We start from the raw sequence: 15,221 nt of genomic DNA, 5'->3' as shown, positions 1-15,221 counted from the left end.
GATTGTCCTTAGTGTCCTATGTGTACTCTCTGTTAGTTTGCACCAGTTAGGCTGTTTCGGTTTTGTTTATTGTTTTTTTGTAAGTTCGTGGTTCTTTGTTGTATTAAACATGGATCGCAATCGACACGCTGCAGTTTGGTCCGACTCTCCTTCATCACCACTAGAAAACCGTTACAGAATCACCCACCAACCAAGGACCAAGCGGCGTGGTAAACAGAGGCAGCAGCAACAGCAGCAGCAGGAGAAGCGACAGGTGCAGCAGGAGCAACAGCAGCAGCAGCAAAGGCAGCAGCAGGAGCAAAGGCAGCAGCAGGAGAAGCAACAGAGGCAGCAGCAGCATTGGGAGAGGCTGCACTCTTTGGATAAATGGACTTGGGAGGAGATCCTTGACGGACAAGGACCCTGGGCAGAGCCATGGATGGAATTGGAGCTGTCGGCAAAGCAGAGTGCTGAGTCTGAGAGTGTGGAGGATGTATTGGACAGAGTAGAAAGAAAGGTGTGGGCTTGGCATAGCATGCACGGCATACCAGTGCAAGCACCACGCATCAGGCCTACAGTGCGTCCCACCTGTTCAGCGCTGCCGGAGCCTTTCTCCTCTACAGCGCTGCTGGAGTCTTCCGCCTGTTCAGCGCAGCCAGAGCCTTTCTCCTCTCCTGCGCGGCCGGAGTCTCCCGCCTGTTCAGCGCAGCCAGTCTACAAGGAGCTGCCAGTCTGTAAGGAGCTGCCAGTCTGTAAGGAGCTGCCAGTCTGTAAGGAGCTGCCAGTCTGTAAGGAGCTGCCGGTCTGCACGGAGCTGCCGGTCTGCACGGAGCTGCCGGTCTGCACGGAGCTGCCGGTCTGCACGGAGCTGCCGGTCTGCACGGAGCTGCCGGTCTGCACGGAGCTGTCAGTCTGCACGGAGCTGTCAGTCTGCACGGAGCTGCCAGTCTGCACGGAGCTGCCAGTCTGCACGGAGCTGCCAGTCTGCACAGAGCTGCCAGTCTGCACAGAGCCGCCAGAGCTGCCAGTCTGTAAGAAGCCGCCAGAGCTGTCAGCCTACATGGAGAAGCCCGAGCTGTCAGTCTGCATGAAGCAGCCAGAGATGTCAGTCTGCATAGAGCAGCCAGTCTGCATGGAGCAGCCAGTCTGCAAGGAGCTGTCAGTCTGCAAGGAGCTGTCAGTCTGCACGGAGCTGTCAGTCTGCACGGAGCTGTCAGTCTGCACGGAGCTGTCAGTCTGCACGGAGCTGTCAGTCTGCAAGGAGCTGTCAGTCTGCACGGAGCTACCAGTCTGCACGGAGCTACCAGTCTGCAAGGAGCTGCCAGTCTGTAAGGAGCTGCCAGTCTGCACGGAGCCGCCAGAGCTGTCAGCCTACATGGAGCAGCCAGAGCTGTCAGTCTGCATGAAGCAGCCAGAGATGTCAGTCTGCATAGAGCAGCCAGTCTGCACGGAGCTGTCAGTCTGCAAGGAGCTGTCAGTCTGCAAGGAGCTGCCAGGCTGCAAGGAGCAGCCAGTCAGCACGGAGCCGACAGAGCTGTCAGTCTGTAAGAAGCCGCCAGAGCTGTCAGCCTATATGGAGCAGCTAGTGCTGCCAGTCTGCCCAGCGCCGCCAGTGCCCCCGTCTGCCCAGCGTCACCAGTCTGCCCAGCGCCGTCAGTCTGCCCAGCACGCCAGTCTGCCCAGCGCCGCCAGTCTGCCCAGCGCCACCAGTCTGCCCAGCATCGCCAGTCTGCCCAGCACGCCAGGCTGCCCAGCACTGCCAGTCTGCCTAGCGTCGCCAGTCTGCCCAGCGCCGCCAGGCTGCCCAGCGCCGCCAGATCTGCCAGTCAGCCAGACTCTTCCAGATCTGCCAGTCAACCAGACTCTTCCAGATCTGCCAGTCAACCAGACCCTTCCAGATCTGCCAGTCAACCAGACTCTTCCAGATCTGCCAGTCAACCAGACTCTTCCAGATCTGCCAGTCAACCAGACTCTTCCAGATCTGCCAGTCAACCAGACTCTTCCAGATCTGCCAGTCAACCAGACTCTTCCAGATCTGCCAGTCAACCAGACTCTTCCAGATCTGCCAGTCAACCAGACTCTTCCAGATCTGCCAGTCAACCAGACTCTTCCAGATCTGCCAGTCAACCAGACTCTTCCAGATCCGCCAGTCAGCCGGGATCTGCCAGAACTGCCAGTCGGCCAGGATCCGCCAGTCAGCCAGGATCCGCCAGTCTGCCAGGATCAGTTAGATCCGCCAGTCAGCCAGGATCCGCCAGTCAGCCAGGATCCGCCAGTCAGCCAGGATCCGCCAGTCCATGATCCGCCAGTCAGCCAGGATCCGCCAGTCTTTCAGGATCCGCCAGAAGTGCCAGTCAACCAGGATCCGCCAGTCAGCCAGGATCCGCTAGTCTGCCAGGATCCGCTAGTCTGCCAGGATCCGCCAGTCTGCCAGGATCCGCCAGTCTGCCAGGATCCGCCAGAACTGCCAGTCTGCCAGGATCCGCCAGTCTGCCAGGATCTGCCAGTCAGCCAGGATCTGCCAGTCGGCCAGGATCTGCCAGTCGGCCAGGATCTGCCAGTCGGCCAGGATCTGCCAGTCGGCCAGGATCTGCCAGTCGGCCAGGATCTGCCAGTCGGCCAGGATCTGCCAGTCGGCCAGGATCTGCCAGTCGGCCAGGATCTGCCAGTCGGCCAGGATCCGCCAGTCTGCCAGGATCAGTTAGATCCGCCAGTCTGCCAGGATCCGCCAGTCTGCCAGGATCCGCCAGTCTGCCAGGATCCGCCAGTCTGCCAGGATCCGCCAGTCAGCCAGGATCCGCCAGTCAGCCAGGATCCGCCAGTCTCCCAGGACCCACCAGTCAGCCAGGATCCGCCAGAAGTGCCAGTCAGCCAGGATCTGCCGGAACCACCAGCCAGCCAGGATCTGGTAGATCCATCAACCTGCCTGAGCTTCCTCTCACTCCTGAGCTTCCTCTCACTCCTGAGCTTCCTCTCACTCCTGAGCTTCCTCTCACTCCTGAGCTTTCTCTCACTCCCGAGCTTCCCTCAGTCCCGAGCTGCCTCAGTCCCGAGCTGTCCTTCAGTCCCGATCTGCTCCTCAGTCCAGTGGGGTTCTGGGTGAGGACTACTAGGCCATGGTCGGCGGCGAGGGTGGACTATCCAGGGACGAAGGGAGAGGGGACTAAGACATTAAATGAGTGGGGTCCACGTCCCGCGCCCGAGCCGCCACCATGGACAGACGCCCACCCGGACCCTCCCTATTGTTTTGAGGTGCGTTCGGGAGTCCGCACCTTAGGGGGTTCTGTCACGCCCTGGTCAAAGTATTTTGTGTTCATCTTTATGTATTTGGTCAGGCCAGGGTGTGGCATGGGGTTTTTGTAATTGTGGTGTGTTTGTCTTGGGGTTTTGGTGGTGGTATTGGGATTGTAGCTTAGTGGGTTGTCTAGCAAAGTCTATGGCTGTCTGGAGTGGTTCTCAATCAGAGGCAGATGCTTATCGTTGTCTCTGATTGGGAACCATATTTAGGCAGCCATATTCTTTGAGTTTGTCGTGGGTGATTGTCCTTAGTGTCCTATGTGTACTCTCTGTTAGTTTGCACCAGTTAGGCTGTTTCGGTTTTGTTTATTGTTTTTTTTGTAAGTTCGTGGTTCTTTGTTGTATTAAACATGGATCGCAATCGACACGCTGCAGTTTGGTCCGACTCTCCTTCATCACCACTAGAAAACCGTTACAATTATGGGGTATTGTGATGTCATTATGGGGTATTGTGATGTCATTATGGGGTATTGTGTGTAGATTGATGAGGGGGGAAAAAACAACTTAATCCATTTTAGAATCAGGCTGTAATGTAACAAAATGTGGAAAAGGTCAAGGGGTCTGAATACTTTCCCAATACACTGTGTGTCTATGGTTGGATGCGGCTGTTAGTTTGCCTTTACGCACATTTAAAAAAACAATCACGTGACGAACGTACAGTTCGGAAACCAAATGCTGTCCTTACTAAATGTTTAGTGTGACAGGTATTTTAACATGATTTTTTTTACACACACACACACAAAAAGAGAGACAGTCCGATGCTGGTAGACTGGCGAGTATTATCCAGGCTAAAAACAGGGCTGGTGTCTGTGCAGAAGGTAAAAGCCGCTAGCAGTGGCTAACAATGACTAAAAGCTTGTAGCTAACTAGCTGGTTAGCTTCTGGATGTTCTTGAGGTTCTTGAATGTGTTCTAAAATTAAAAATAATAGCGATTCCGTATCACATTGGGTGAGGCAGGTTACCGGAAGGTATAATCGAATTAAAAATCGAAAAGAGATTGAAAATAAAATTGAAAAATATATATACAAAAAAATACGGAAAATACAAAAGTACACGAGACAAAACAAAACACGTCTTCACTGCTACGCCATCTTGGTTTACTGGAGTCAGCCCTGAGTAAGCCTGCCCTGGGGCAGGTTAGTTCTGAAGGATGCATTGCCATAGAAATTTACCTGGCTAAAAGGTGAGCCACTTTCATGTTACCGGTTATCCCGAGTTGACCAAAGTTACCTCGCTAACTCATTATACCTGATTGGTAGTATAGGGTTCAGGACAAAGCCCTCTCTCTTGCCTTATTCTCTGTCCCACCACTACAGCACCTGTGCTCCCAGTTCCCAACAAGCAGATCGCTGTGTCTGCATCCATCCACACAACCAGAGACATAACTGTAAATCAACCATACACTAACACTATGTACAAACAATGAACAGACCAATCAGTAATGAGGAATTGTAGATATATTCATCATAATGAGACGCTGAGTTGTACTGTAGCGTGAGGTCATTTTTTTAAGGCAAGTCAGTTAAGAACAAATATCTTATTTTACTATATCCGACATCCAAACTATTAAATAATTATGTAGTAACCAAAACACGTGTTATTAAACAAATCAAAATATATTTTATATTTGAGATTATTCAAAGTAGCCACCCTTTGCCTTGAGGACAGCTTTGCACACTCTTGGCATTCTCTCAACCAGCTTCATGAGGTAATTACCTGGAATGTGTTTAAATTAACAGGTGTGCCTTGCTAAAAGTAAATTTGTTGAATTTATTTCCTTCTTAATCAGTTAATCAGTCAACCAGTTGTGTTGTGACAAGGTAGGGTTAGTATAGAGAAGATAGCCTTATTTGGTAAAATACCAAATCCATATTATGGCAAGAACAGCTCAAATAAGCAAAGAGAAACGACAGTCCATCATTACTTTAAGACATGAAGGTCAGTCAATCCAGAAAATGAAAAGAACTTTGAAAGTCTCTTCAAGTGCAGTCGCAAAAACCATCAAGCTCTGTGATGAAACTGGCTCTCATGAAAACCGCCACAGGAAAGGAAGACCCAGAGTTCCCTCTGCTCCAGAGGAGACATTTATTAGAGTTAACTGGCTCTCATGAAGACCGCCACAGGAAAGGAAGACCCAGAGTTATTAGAGTTAACTGCATCTGAGATTACAGCCCAAATAAATGCTTCACATTTCAAGTTACAGACATCTCAACATCAACTGTTCAGAGGAGACGGTGTGAATCAGGCCTTCATGGTCGAATTTCTACAAAGAAACCACTACTAAAGGACACCAATTAGAAGAAGAGACTTGCTTTGGCCAAGAAACAAGAGCAATGGACATTAGACTGGTGGAAATCTGTCCTTTTGTTCTGATGAGCCAAAAGTTGAATTTTTTTGGTTCCAACTGCCGTGTCTTTGTGAGATGCAGAGTAGGTAAACAGATTATCTCCACATGTGTGGTTCCTACCGTGAAGTATAGAGAAGGAGGAGTGCTTTGCTGTTGACACTGTCTGTGATTTATTTAGAATTCAAGGCACGCTTAACCAGCATGGCTGCCACAGCATTCTGCAGCGATACGCCATCCCATCTGTTTTGCACTTAGTGGAATTATAATTTGTTTTTCAAAAGGACAATGACTCAACACACCTCCAAGCTGTGTAAGGGCTATTTGACCAAGAAGGAGAGTGATGGAGTGCTGCATCAGATGACCTGGCCTCCCTCAACCCAATTGAGATGTTTTGGGATGAGTTGGACTAGAGTGAAGGAAAAGCAGCCAACAAGTGCTCAGCATATATGGGAACTCCAAGGCTGTTGAAAAGCATTCTAGGTGTAGCTGGTTGAGAGAATGCTAAGACTGTCCAAAGCTGTCATCAAGACAAAGGGTGGCTACTTTGAAGAATCTAAAATGTAAATTATATTTTGATTTGTTTAACACTTTTTTGGTTACTACATGATTCCATATATGTTATTTCATAGTTTTGATGTCTTCACTATTATTCTACAATGTAGAAAATATAAATAAAAAATCAATTTAAAAAATCTTGAATGAGTAGGTTTGTCGAAACTGTTGATTGGTACTGTATGTCTATACTGTAAATGTTAATACAGTCATATCAGTTTTCATTTGAAGTGTCTTTATATCCTTGCAAAGAAATGGGCAGCTTTGTATTTGTAGTGACTCACATTCGTTCTGAAGTTATGGGCAGTCACAGAAAGACAGATAAACATATAAACATCTTGATTATGTGTTTAGCAGAGATCTTCTGTGTGACGCAGAAGGCCAAAATACCGCCTTGGGACATATTTAGCTGTTATACTGAGACAGTCGTTCAATAACAAGCATTTTTCAAGACCAACTTCAGAAACAATGGTTTTGGGAAACAGATCAGAGAGGTAATGATGAACGTAGCATGAAGATGGGTTTTGTTAAACCGGGCCTAGCTAGCTAACTTGGCTAATATCAGTCATTACTTCACTGCCCAGCAACCAACCTTAAGTAATTCTTACCGTACCTAGCTATTTCATTTTGGACATTCAACACTGGTACAATATTCCAATCTCTGATGACGATGTCCTGAAGTTACTTCTTCTTCTTGTGGCTTTCCAGCAGACTAGGAGCTTTGTTGCGTATTGCTGCTTTTCGCAGGTCGGAGTGCGGATTGCACATTTTGGTAAAAAATAATAATAAATTGCACCACCTTACATTTTTAAATTACACCACAATTTATCCCTGCACGTTTACACACTATCCCCCAAAACCCATCCCACTACTTTGGCCCTAAACAATCCTACACCAGGATGTCTGCCTGGGAGGATGGAATGCAATCCCTTCTCTCAAGACTTCCTGTAGACCTTCTGCACTGAAATCTCTCACCTCCAACACATTTCACTGCACCTGTGTGGTGTATGTGACAATAAAACCCTGTTGGGTTGACGTTTTTTAAATTTTTTGTTTACTTAATGCCCTCCACAATAAACGCCACAACATCCACCTTCTTTACAATCAATGTATCAGTATCCCTCAACTGTGGAGCGACATTATGTCATTATGAAACAGCTGCGGTTCATTAACTGCCATATCTTCCTCGGCTCCACTTGCCCCTGTAACGGATGTGAAACGGCTAGCTAGTTAGCGGTGGTGCGCGCTAATAGCGTTTCAATCGGGTGACGTCACTCGCTCTGAGACCTTGAAGTAGTGGTTCCCCTTGCTCTGCAAGAGCCGTGGCTTTTGTGGCGCGATGGGTAACGATGCTTCGTGGGTGACTGTTGTCTGTGTGCAGAGGGTCCCTGGTTCAAGCCCGGGTATGGGCGAGGGGATGAATTAAAGTTTTACTGTTACACCACTTCAACTATTTCCCGCACATCTCTGTAGAAGAGCTGTTGAACATCTCAGATCCTTGCAACTTCAAATTCCTTTACCCTAGTAGGGCGCTCCAGGAATTCGGTGATTTCCACCACAATTGCTAAACCGTGCATCATCAGATTCTTAAACTAATACTGATTCCGTTGACACAGACTTGAGACATGGCCATCATGTTTGCAATTTCTTGCACTGTAACGGTGTATTTACAAAGGCTCTTTCGTATCCAATCTTTACATGTGTAGGCAGATACTGTTCATCAAACATCAGTAAAACAGACAGGCTTTCATCCTTCTGTCCATCCACTACGCGGTACGGGAAAAACGTGCCCCCACCACGGCTGGAATCCTCTTCTTAAGACTTGAAACCTCAATGTCCTAGCGATACTCCTGATTTCACACCTTTATAATTGGTGCCCTGCTCCGAAAATTAATGCTCTCCACTTCAGATGTCGCCAATTTATGGAGCAACAAAGATTTGTCCTTCTGTTCTTCCAAGGCGGCGTAAAATCAGAGAAAAACCACTTCTGGTTACTCTGACTGACTCTACCTTTCCTAATGCATCCTCTATATCTTTTGACCTCAAATGGATCTCCTCAAGTAGTCATCATTATTAACAAATCGCACTTCAACAAGAAATCAACGCACCGTCAGAATCAACCGGCACTTCTACTTCCATCATTATTCCGTCAATCTGTTACTTCTCCAACCTCCAATATCCTCCATCGCCGCATCCTCGCTACCCGCCCGCTATTCCGCTTTTCAAAATGGCGGTTTGAACCGGTCCAACAGCTTGTTAAGCTGGGCTCTTGACCCACCAGCCATCCTAAATGCTACAGTATGTTATTCAGTTGCCTATGCAAAACCTAGTCAATCACAGTTTACAGACCAAATGAATAAAGAAACAGACATGAAGAAAAACAAAACCCTCCTACCTACTCCTGTATTACTAAGGAAAAAAAGAGTCCAACAAACCCTCCCCGATACCCAAAATCCCTTATTAGCAACCATCAATCCTGTGTTCCAATGCCACATTGTGTTAGCTAATCCTAGTTTATCATTTTAAAAGGCTAATTGATCATTAGAAAACCCTTTTGCAATTATGTTAGCACAGCTGAAAACTGTTGTCCTAATTAAAGAAGCCATAAAACTGGCCTTCTTTAGACTAGTTGAGTATCTGGAGCATCAGCATTTGTGGGTTCAATTACAGGCTCAAAATGGCCAGAAACAAAGACCTTTCTTCTGAAACTCGTCGGTCTATTCTTGTTCTGAGAAATGAAAGCTATTCCATGTGAGAAATATCCAAGAAACTGAAGATCTCGTAAAACGCTGTGTACTACTCCCTTCCCAGAACAGGGCAAACTAGCTCTTTTGTTACTTGTCATGTTGTGCTTTTTTTGTTAGTTTTTTTGGTGGATCCCAGGAAGAGTAGCTGCTTCTTCTGCTTGACCGAATCAACAGCTAAATGGCATTGTTCGGCCCGACGCGGTATTCAGAAAATCTATTCTGGGGGAAGTTACGTATTGTGGTGTACTCCTTTTATGAAAATGTTTGCACAATTAAACCATTATACAGTATAAACAAGTTATTTAATTGTAAGACCTTTTTACAGTTGGTCTTGTTAAAAGAGATGTTAAAGAGATGTACCATTTTGAAAACCAAAATAGCCTGCAATTTACAGTCATGTTTAATGCAATTCCAAATTGTTATAATACGTGGACTTGTGTGATTATCAGATCTTCTGGGAAAAAAACCCTGGAAATCAATACAAAAAAAAGATGTTTAAGTGAAATATTAGCTTTTGTCTGAAGCCAAAAAAAGACCTCTCAAACAGCCTAATACATACTCTTAGAAAATGTTTAGCCCATTAATGTACTTTGTAAAGTAAACATGTTTCTTTTCAATATAAGACATAATTCCATTCCACTCATAATGTCTTTACATGAAAAAACTACTTTCCATTACCAGGTACATTAATAACGGGATAAACCTACTCTACAAGTATGTATTAGGCTGTTGAATCCTAATCAACACATCCAATGTGAGTACATCTGTTGTTTAATACAGTAGATCAATACAGGTAGAGTACTGTAGATCAATACAGGTAGAGTACTGTAGATCAATACAGGTAGAGTACTGTAGATCAATACAGGTAGAGTACTGTAGATCAATACAGGTAGAGTACTGTAGATCAATACAGGTAGAGTACTGTAGATCAATACAGGTAGAGTACTGTAGATCAATACAGGTAGAGTATTGTAGATCAATACAGGTAGAGTACTGTAGATCAATACAGGTAGAGTACTATAGATCAATACAGGTAGAGTATTGTAGATCAATACAGGTAGAGTACTGTAGATCAATACAGGTAGAGTATTGTAGATCAATACAGGTAGAGTACTGTAGCAGTAGTAGATCAATACAGGTAGAGTATTGTAGATCAATACAGGTAGAGTACTGTAGATCAATACAGGTAGAGTACTGTAGATCAATACAGGTAGAGTACTGTAGATCAATACAGGTAGAGTATTGTAGATCAATACAGGTAGAGTATTGTAGATCAATACAGGTAGAGTACTATAGATCAATACAGGTAGAGTACTGTAGATCAATACAGGTAGAGTACTATAGATCAATACAGGTAGAGTACTATAGATCAATACAGGTAGAGTACTATAGATCAATACAGGTAGAGTATTGTAGATCAATACAGGTAGAGTATTGTAGATCAATACAGGTAGAGTACTATAGATCAATACAGGTAGAGTACTGTAGATCAATACAGGTAGAGTACTATAGATCAATACAGGTAGAGTACTATAGATCAATACAGGTAGAATACTGTAGATCAATACAGGTAGAGTATTGTAGCAGTAGTAGATCAATACAGGTAGAGTACTATAGATCAATACAGGTAGAATACTGTAGATCAATACAGGTAGAGTATTGTAGCAGTAGTAGATCAATACAGGTAGAATACTGTAGATCAATACAGGTAGAGTATTGTAGCAGTAGTAGATCAATACAGGTAGAGTACTATAGATCAATACAGGTAGAATACTGTAGATCAATACAGGTAGAGTATTGTAGCAGTAGTAGATCAATACAGGTAGAATACTGTAGCTCAATACAGGTAGAGTATTGTAGCAGTAGTAGATCAATACAGGTAGAGTACTATAGATCAATACAGGTAGAGTATTGTAGATCAATACAGGTAGAGTACTATAGATCAATACAGGTAGAATACTGTAGATCAATACAGGTAGAGTACTATAGATCAATACAGGTAGAATACTGTAGATCAATACAGGTAGAGTATTGTAGATCAATACAGGTAGAATACTGTAGATCAATACAGGTAGAGTATTGTAGCAGTAGTAGATCAATACAGGTAGAGTACTGTAGATCAATACAGGTAGAATACTGTAGATCAATACAGGTAGAGTACTATAGATCAATACAGGTAGAATACTGTAGATCAATACAGGTAGAATACTGTAGATCAATACAGGTAGAGTACTATAGATCAATACAGGTAGAGTACTATAGATCAATACAGGTAGAGTACTATAGATCAATACAGGTAGAGTACTATAGATCAATACAGGTAGAGTACTGTAGATCAATACAGGTAGAGTACTATAGATCAATACAGGTAGAGTACTATAGATCAATACAGGTAGAGTACTGTAGCAGTAGTAGATCAATACAGGTAGAGTATTGTAGATCAATACAGGTAGAGTACTATAGATCAATACAGGTAGAGTACTGTAGATCAATACAGGTAGAGTACTGTAGCAGTAGTAGATCAATACAGGTAGAGTATTGTAGATCAATACAGGTAGAGTACTATAGATCAATACAGGTAGAGTACTATAGATCAATACAGGTAGAGTACTATAGATCAATACAGGTAGAGTACTGTAGATCAATACAGGTAGAGTACTATAGATCAATACAGGTAGAGTACTATAGATCAATACAGGTAGAGTACTATAGATCAATACAGGTAGAGTACTATAGATCAATACAGGTAGAGTACTGTAGATCAATACAGGTAGAGTACTGTAGATCAATACAGGTAGAGTACTGTAGATCAATACAGGTAGAGTACTGTAGATCAATACAGGTAGAGTACTGTAGATCAATACAGGTAGAGTACTGTAGATCAATACAGGTAGAGTACTGTAGCAGTAGTGAAGCTGCTGATGCTGAAATCCCTTGTTAGTAAACAGGCCAAATTAGCTTTAGATTTTTCAGTCTTTTCCCGGATTCATTAAAAAAAAGTGAATATTTCACTTTAAACATAGTTGTTTGTATTAATAGGCTCTGTTTATAGAGCTATTTTACAGGCTTTCTACAGGCTAGTAGCCAAGCCTACGTGGTCAGATTAACTTGGTGTTGGAATTTGGCTCTCCGTTCAGACCGGACCTCTAACTGATGGCGTTTGTGGACGTTACCTAAGCTACCCGGTGATGGATTGTACAACACCTACCCTCTGTTGCCTATTATGCCCCCCCCCCCCTCTATATTATCTGTCTCCCCGTTGATGAAGAGAAGTGTACACTCTTCTGAAAGATATAGACACATTGTTGAATTCCTTGTCTGAAGCCCACACACAGTAGCCTACATCACATGATCAGGGTAGCCTAGTGGTTAGACCGTTGGACTAGTAACCGGAAGGTTGCGAAGTTCAAATCCCCGAGCTGACAAGGTACAAAACTGTCGTTCTGCCCCTGAACAGGCAGTTAACCCACTGTTCCTAGGCTGTCATTGAAAATAAGAATTTGTTCTTAACTGACTTGCCTAGTTAAATAAAGGTAAAGTTTAAAAAAAAATCTAGACCACTGTTACTTAGCAGCAGGAACTTCCTCTAAATAAATACCTTCTTAACATGGAGCAGATATTATAATCATGTCTGAGGACATGTCCCAAATGGCACCCTATTCCCTATCTAGTGCACTACTTTAGACCAGAGCCCTATGGAACCCTATTCCCTATATAGTGCACTACTTTAGACCAGAGCCCTATGGCACCCGATTCCCTATTTAGTGCACTACTTTAGACCAGAGCCCTATGGCACCCTATTCCCTATTTAGTGCACTACTTTAGACCAGAGCCCCTGGACCAGAATTTATACCTGTGTAAGGGGAAGATAACTTTACTGAAAGATTTGGTGCCTGAACTAGTAGCTACAGCACTAGTGAACAGGGAAGTCACTAGCGTGGGGTGGAGATCTGTTTGTACGGTCTTGTCAGCTTCATATGGTGGACGAATTACCATAGGAATGGGTCTATAGAAAGAGATCCTATTAAAATAGCATTCTAATTCCTCATTCTTTGAGGCTTTACAGTACAAACGCTCCTCAGACCAGACTGGGAAACCAAACCACCTCACTGGCTCACTACTAGAGGTCTTCACAGGTCAAAACAATGTGGACCCGTTCTGAAATGGACCTGGGGCTTTCATACCCGGACCTGATCTGAGACCCGTTCTGAAATGGACCTGGGGCTTTCATACCCGGACCTGATATGCATAAATATATTTTTTTTAAATAGAGACCCATTTTGAATGGACCCGAGGACAATTTAACCCATCATTATTTGACCCTGCTGGTCATCTATGAACATTTGAACATCTTGGCCATGTTCTGTTATAATCGCCACCCGGCCCAGCCAGAAGAGAACTGGCCACCCCTCATAGCCTGGTTCCTCTCTAGGTTTCTTCTTAGGTTCTGGCCTTTCTAGGGAGTTTTTCCTAGCCACTGTGCTTCTACACCTGCATTGCTCGCTGTTTGGGGTTTTAGGCTGGGTTTCTGTACAGCACTTTGAGATATCAGCTGATGTAAGAAAGGCTTTATAAATACATTTGATTGATTGAACCCGTTCCATATAGACCTGGTCTGATCCAGACCCGGTCTGATCCGTTTGTGTACTTTATTAGCCGGAGATTATAATGCTGGAGAGGATTGAGAGAGAGGCAAAAGTGACCAAGCCAACTATTAGCTGCCATAGCTAGGTTATTTATCATCAAATATGATTACGTAGTACCTATCTTGACTGCATCAACACGAGAGAAGCTAGTCATGCTAGCTAACATTAGGCTGGAGAATATGAGCTTTCTCATCCTGCAGTTACACACGACAACAACTCCATTTAGAATATAAAGCAGACGACCTGTTGGCTTTTGGTCATTGTTGCCTATCCTTCTCCTTGAACTTTTAATTCCATCTTCCATTGATTAGATATCTCCTAACTTTCCCGATTGGCTCACTACCTGTTCTGTTGTTCCCTAGGTGATTAGTTGGAGTTCCCAATTGGCTCACTACCTGTTCTGTGGTTCCCTAGGTGATGAGTTATATTACCTGATTGGCTCACTACCTGTTCTGTGGTTCCCTAGGTGATGAGTTGGAGTTCCCGATTGGCTCACTACCTGTTCTGTGGTTCCCTAGGTGATGAGTTATATTACCTGATTGGCTCACTACCTGTTCTGTGGTTCCCTAGGTGATGAGTTATATTACCTGATTGGCTCACTACCTGTTCTGTGGTTCCCTAGGTGATGAGTTGGAGTTCCCAATTGGCTCACTACCTGTTCTGTTGTTCCCTAGGTGATGAGTTGGAGTACCTGCGGCCCAACATCTACCGTAACGTAGCTCGTCAGCTGAACATCACCGTCGCGTCTGAGAGCGTGGTGTCTGATGCCTTCCTGGCTGTGGCTGCAGAGATCTTCTCCACCGGTAGGTCAATAACTATTCATTACCACACCAGTAGGACTAACCGTCTCTGACATCAAGCTTGGGGCAAACAAACAATTGCCCATTTTACATGAACTGTGTTTACTCGGATGTGATTTCTTTTCAGCAGCATGTTTCCATCTACTATCTACGATATGGTGGATTCATAACCAGGCCAGCTCAACTTGATTTGGCTTGGCTCGGTTCGGCGTAGTACCGTGACATATATTTTAATGTTTGGACGACATTACTCTGATTATAATGTATCTGGGTTGTAACATGATGCCGGTGGCAATGTCGGTACAGAGTTCTTGTATCGTGGCAAACATTAGCACAAATATTTATGAAAAAAGGGAAGTAAGATATTACAACTTTGGGAGCACTTTGCTTGATTCACTTCAAGGAAGACCAGCTCTCAGTGTGGTGTGTTCCGTTTCTTTCACCACTCAGTAAAACGATTTACTGACCGGGGCCAAAGCATACCTCTGTGGGAGAAGGGAGAAATAGACCACTTCTGATTATTTTTGTACACATTCAGTCTTTTTCTGTCTTTAGGTTTAGATTAAAAGCTCATTAAAGCTTCAGGGGATTTTACCACGTAAACACACTCTGAGCAACCTGGAGCCTGTAGAGGACAGATTGAGACTCAGCCATGAGCCTATAGAGGACAGATTGAGACTCAGCCATGAGCCTGTATAGGACAGATTGAGACTCAGCCATGAGCCTGTAGATGACAGATTGAGACTCAGCCATGAGCCTGTAGAGGACAGATTGAGACTCAGCCATGAGCCTGTAGATGACAGATTGAGACTCAGCCATGAGCCTGTAGATGTCAGATTGAGACTCAGCCAT

The 15,221-nt window shown here is 44.6% G+C and overlaps 1 protein-coding gene across 2 annotated transcripts in view; it reads left to right on the top strand.

Annotated features, from left to right (window-relative positions):
- The window catches only part of LOC112236277 (bcl-2-related ovarian killer protein homolog A), a 41,064-nt gene that overhangs the window by 9,519 nt on the left and 16,324 nt on the right, over positions 1-15,221 (top strand). For both annotated transcript variants that reach the window (XR_002951200.2, XM_024404860.2), the window contains exon 2: positions 14,244-14,372. Coding sequence is in view for 1 of the 2 variants with exons in the window: in XM_024404860.2 (XP_024260628.1) it covers positions 14,244-14,372 (129 nt within the window). In the remaining variant the exon portion in view is untranslated. The remainder of the gene's footprint in view (positions 1-14,243; positions 14,373-15,221) is intronic.

Source organism: Oncorhynchus tshawytscha, linkage group LG06 (assembly GCF_018296145.1).
Source record: "Oncorhynchus tshawytscha isolate Ot180627B linkage group LG06, Otsh_v2.0, whole genome shotgun sequence".
In the NCBI taxonomy this organism is placed as follows: Eukaryota; Metazoa; Chordata; class Actinopteri; order Salmoniformes; family Salmonidae; genus Oncorhynchus; species Oncorhynchus tshawytscha.
Note: the sequence above shows the minus strand (reverse complement) of the source record. Positions and strands in the feature narration are given on the sequence as shown.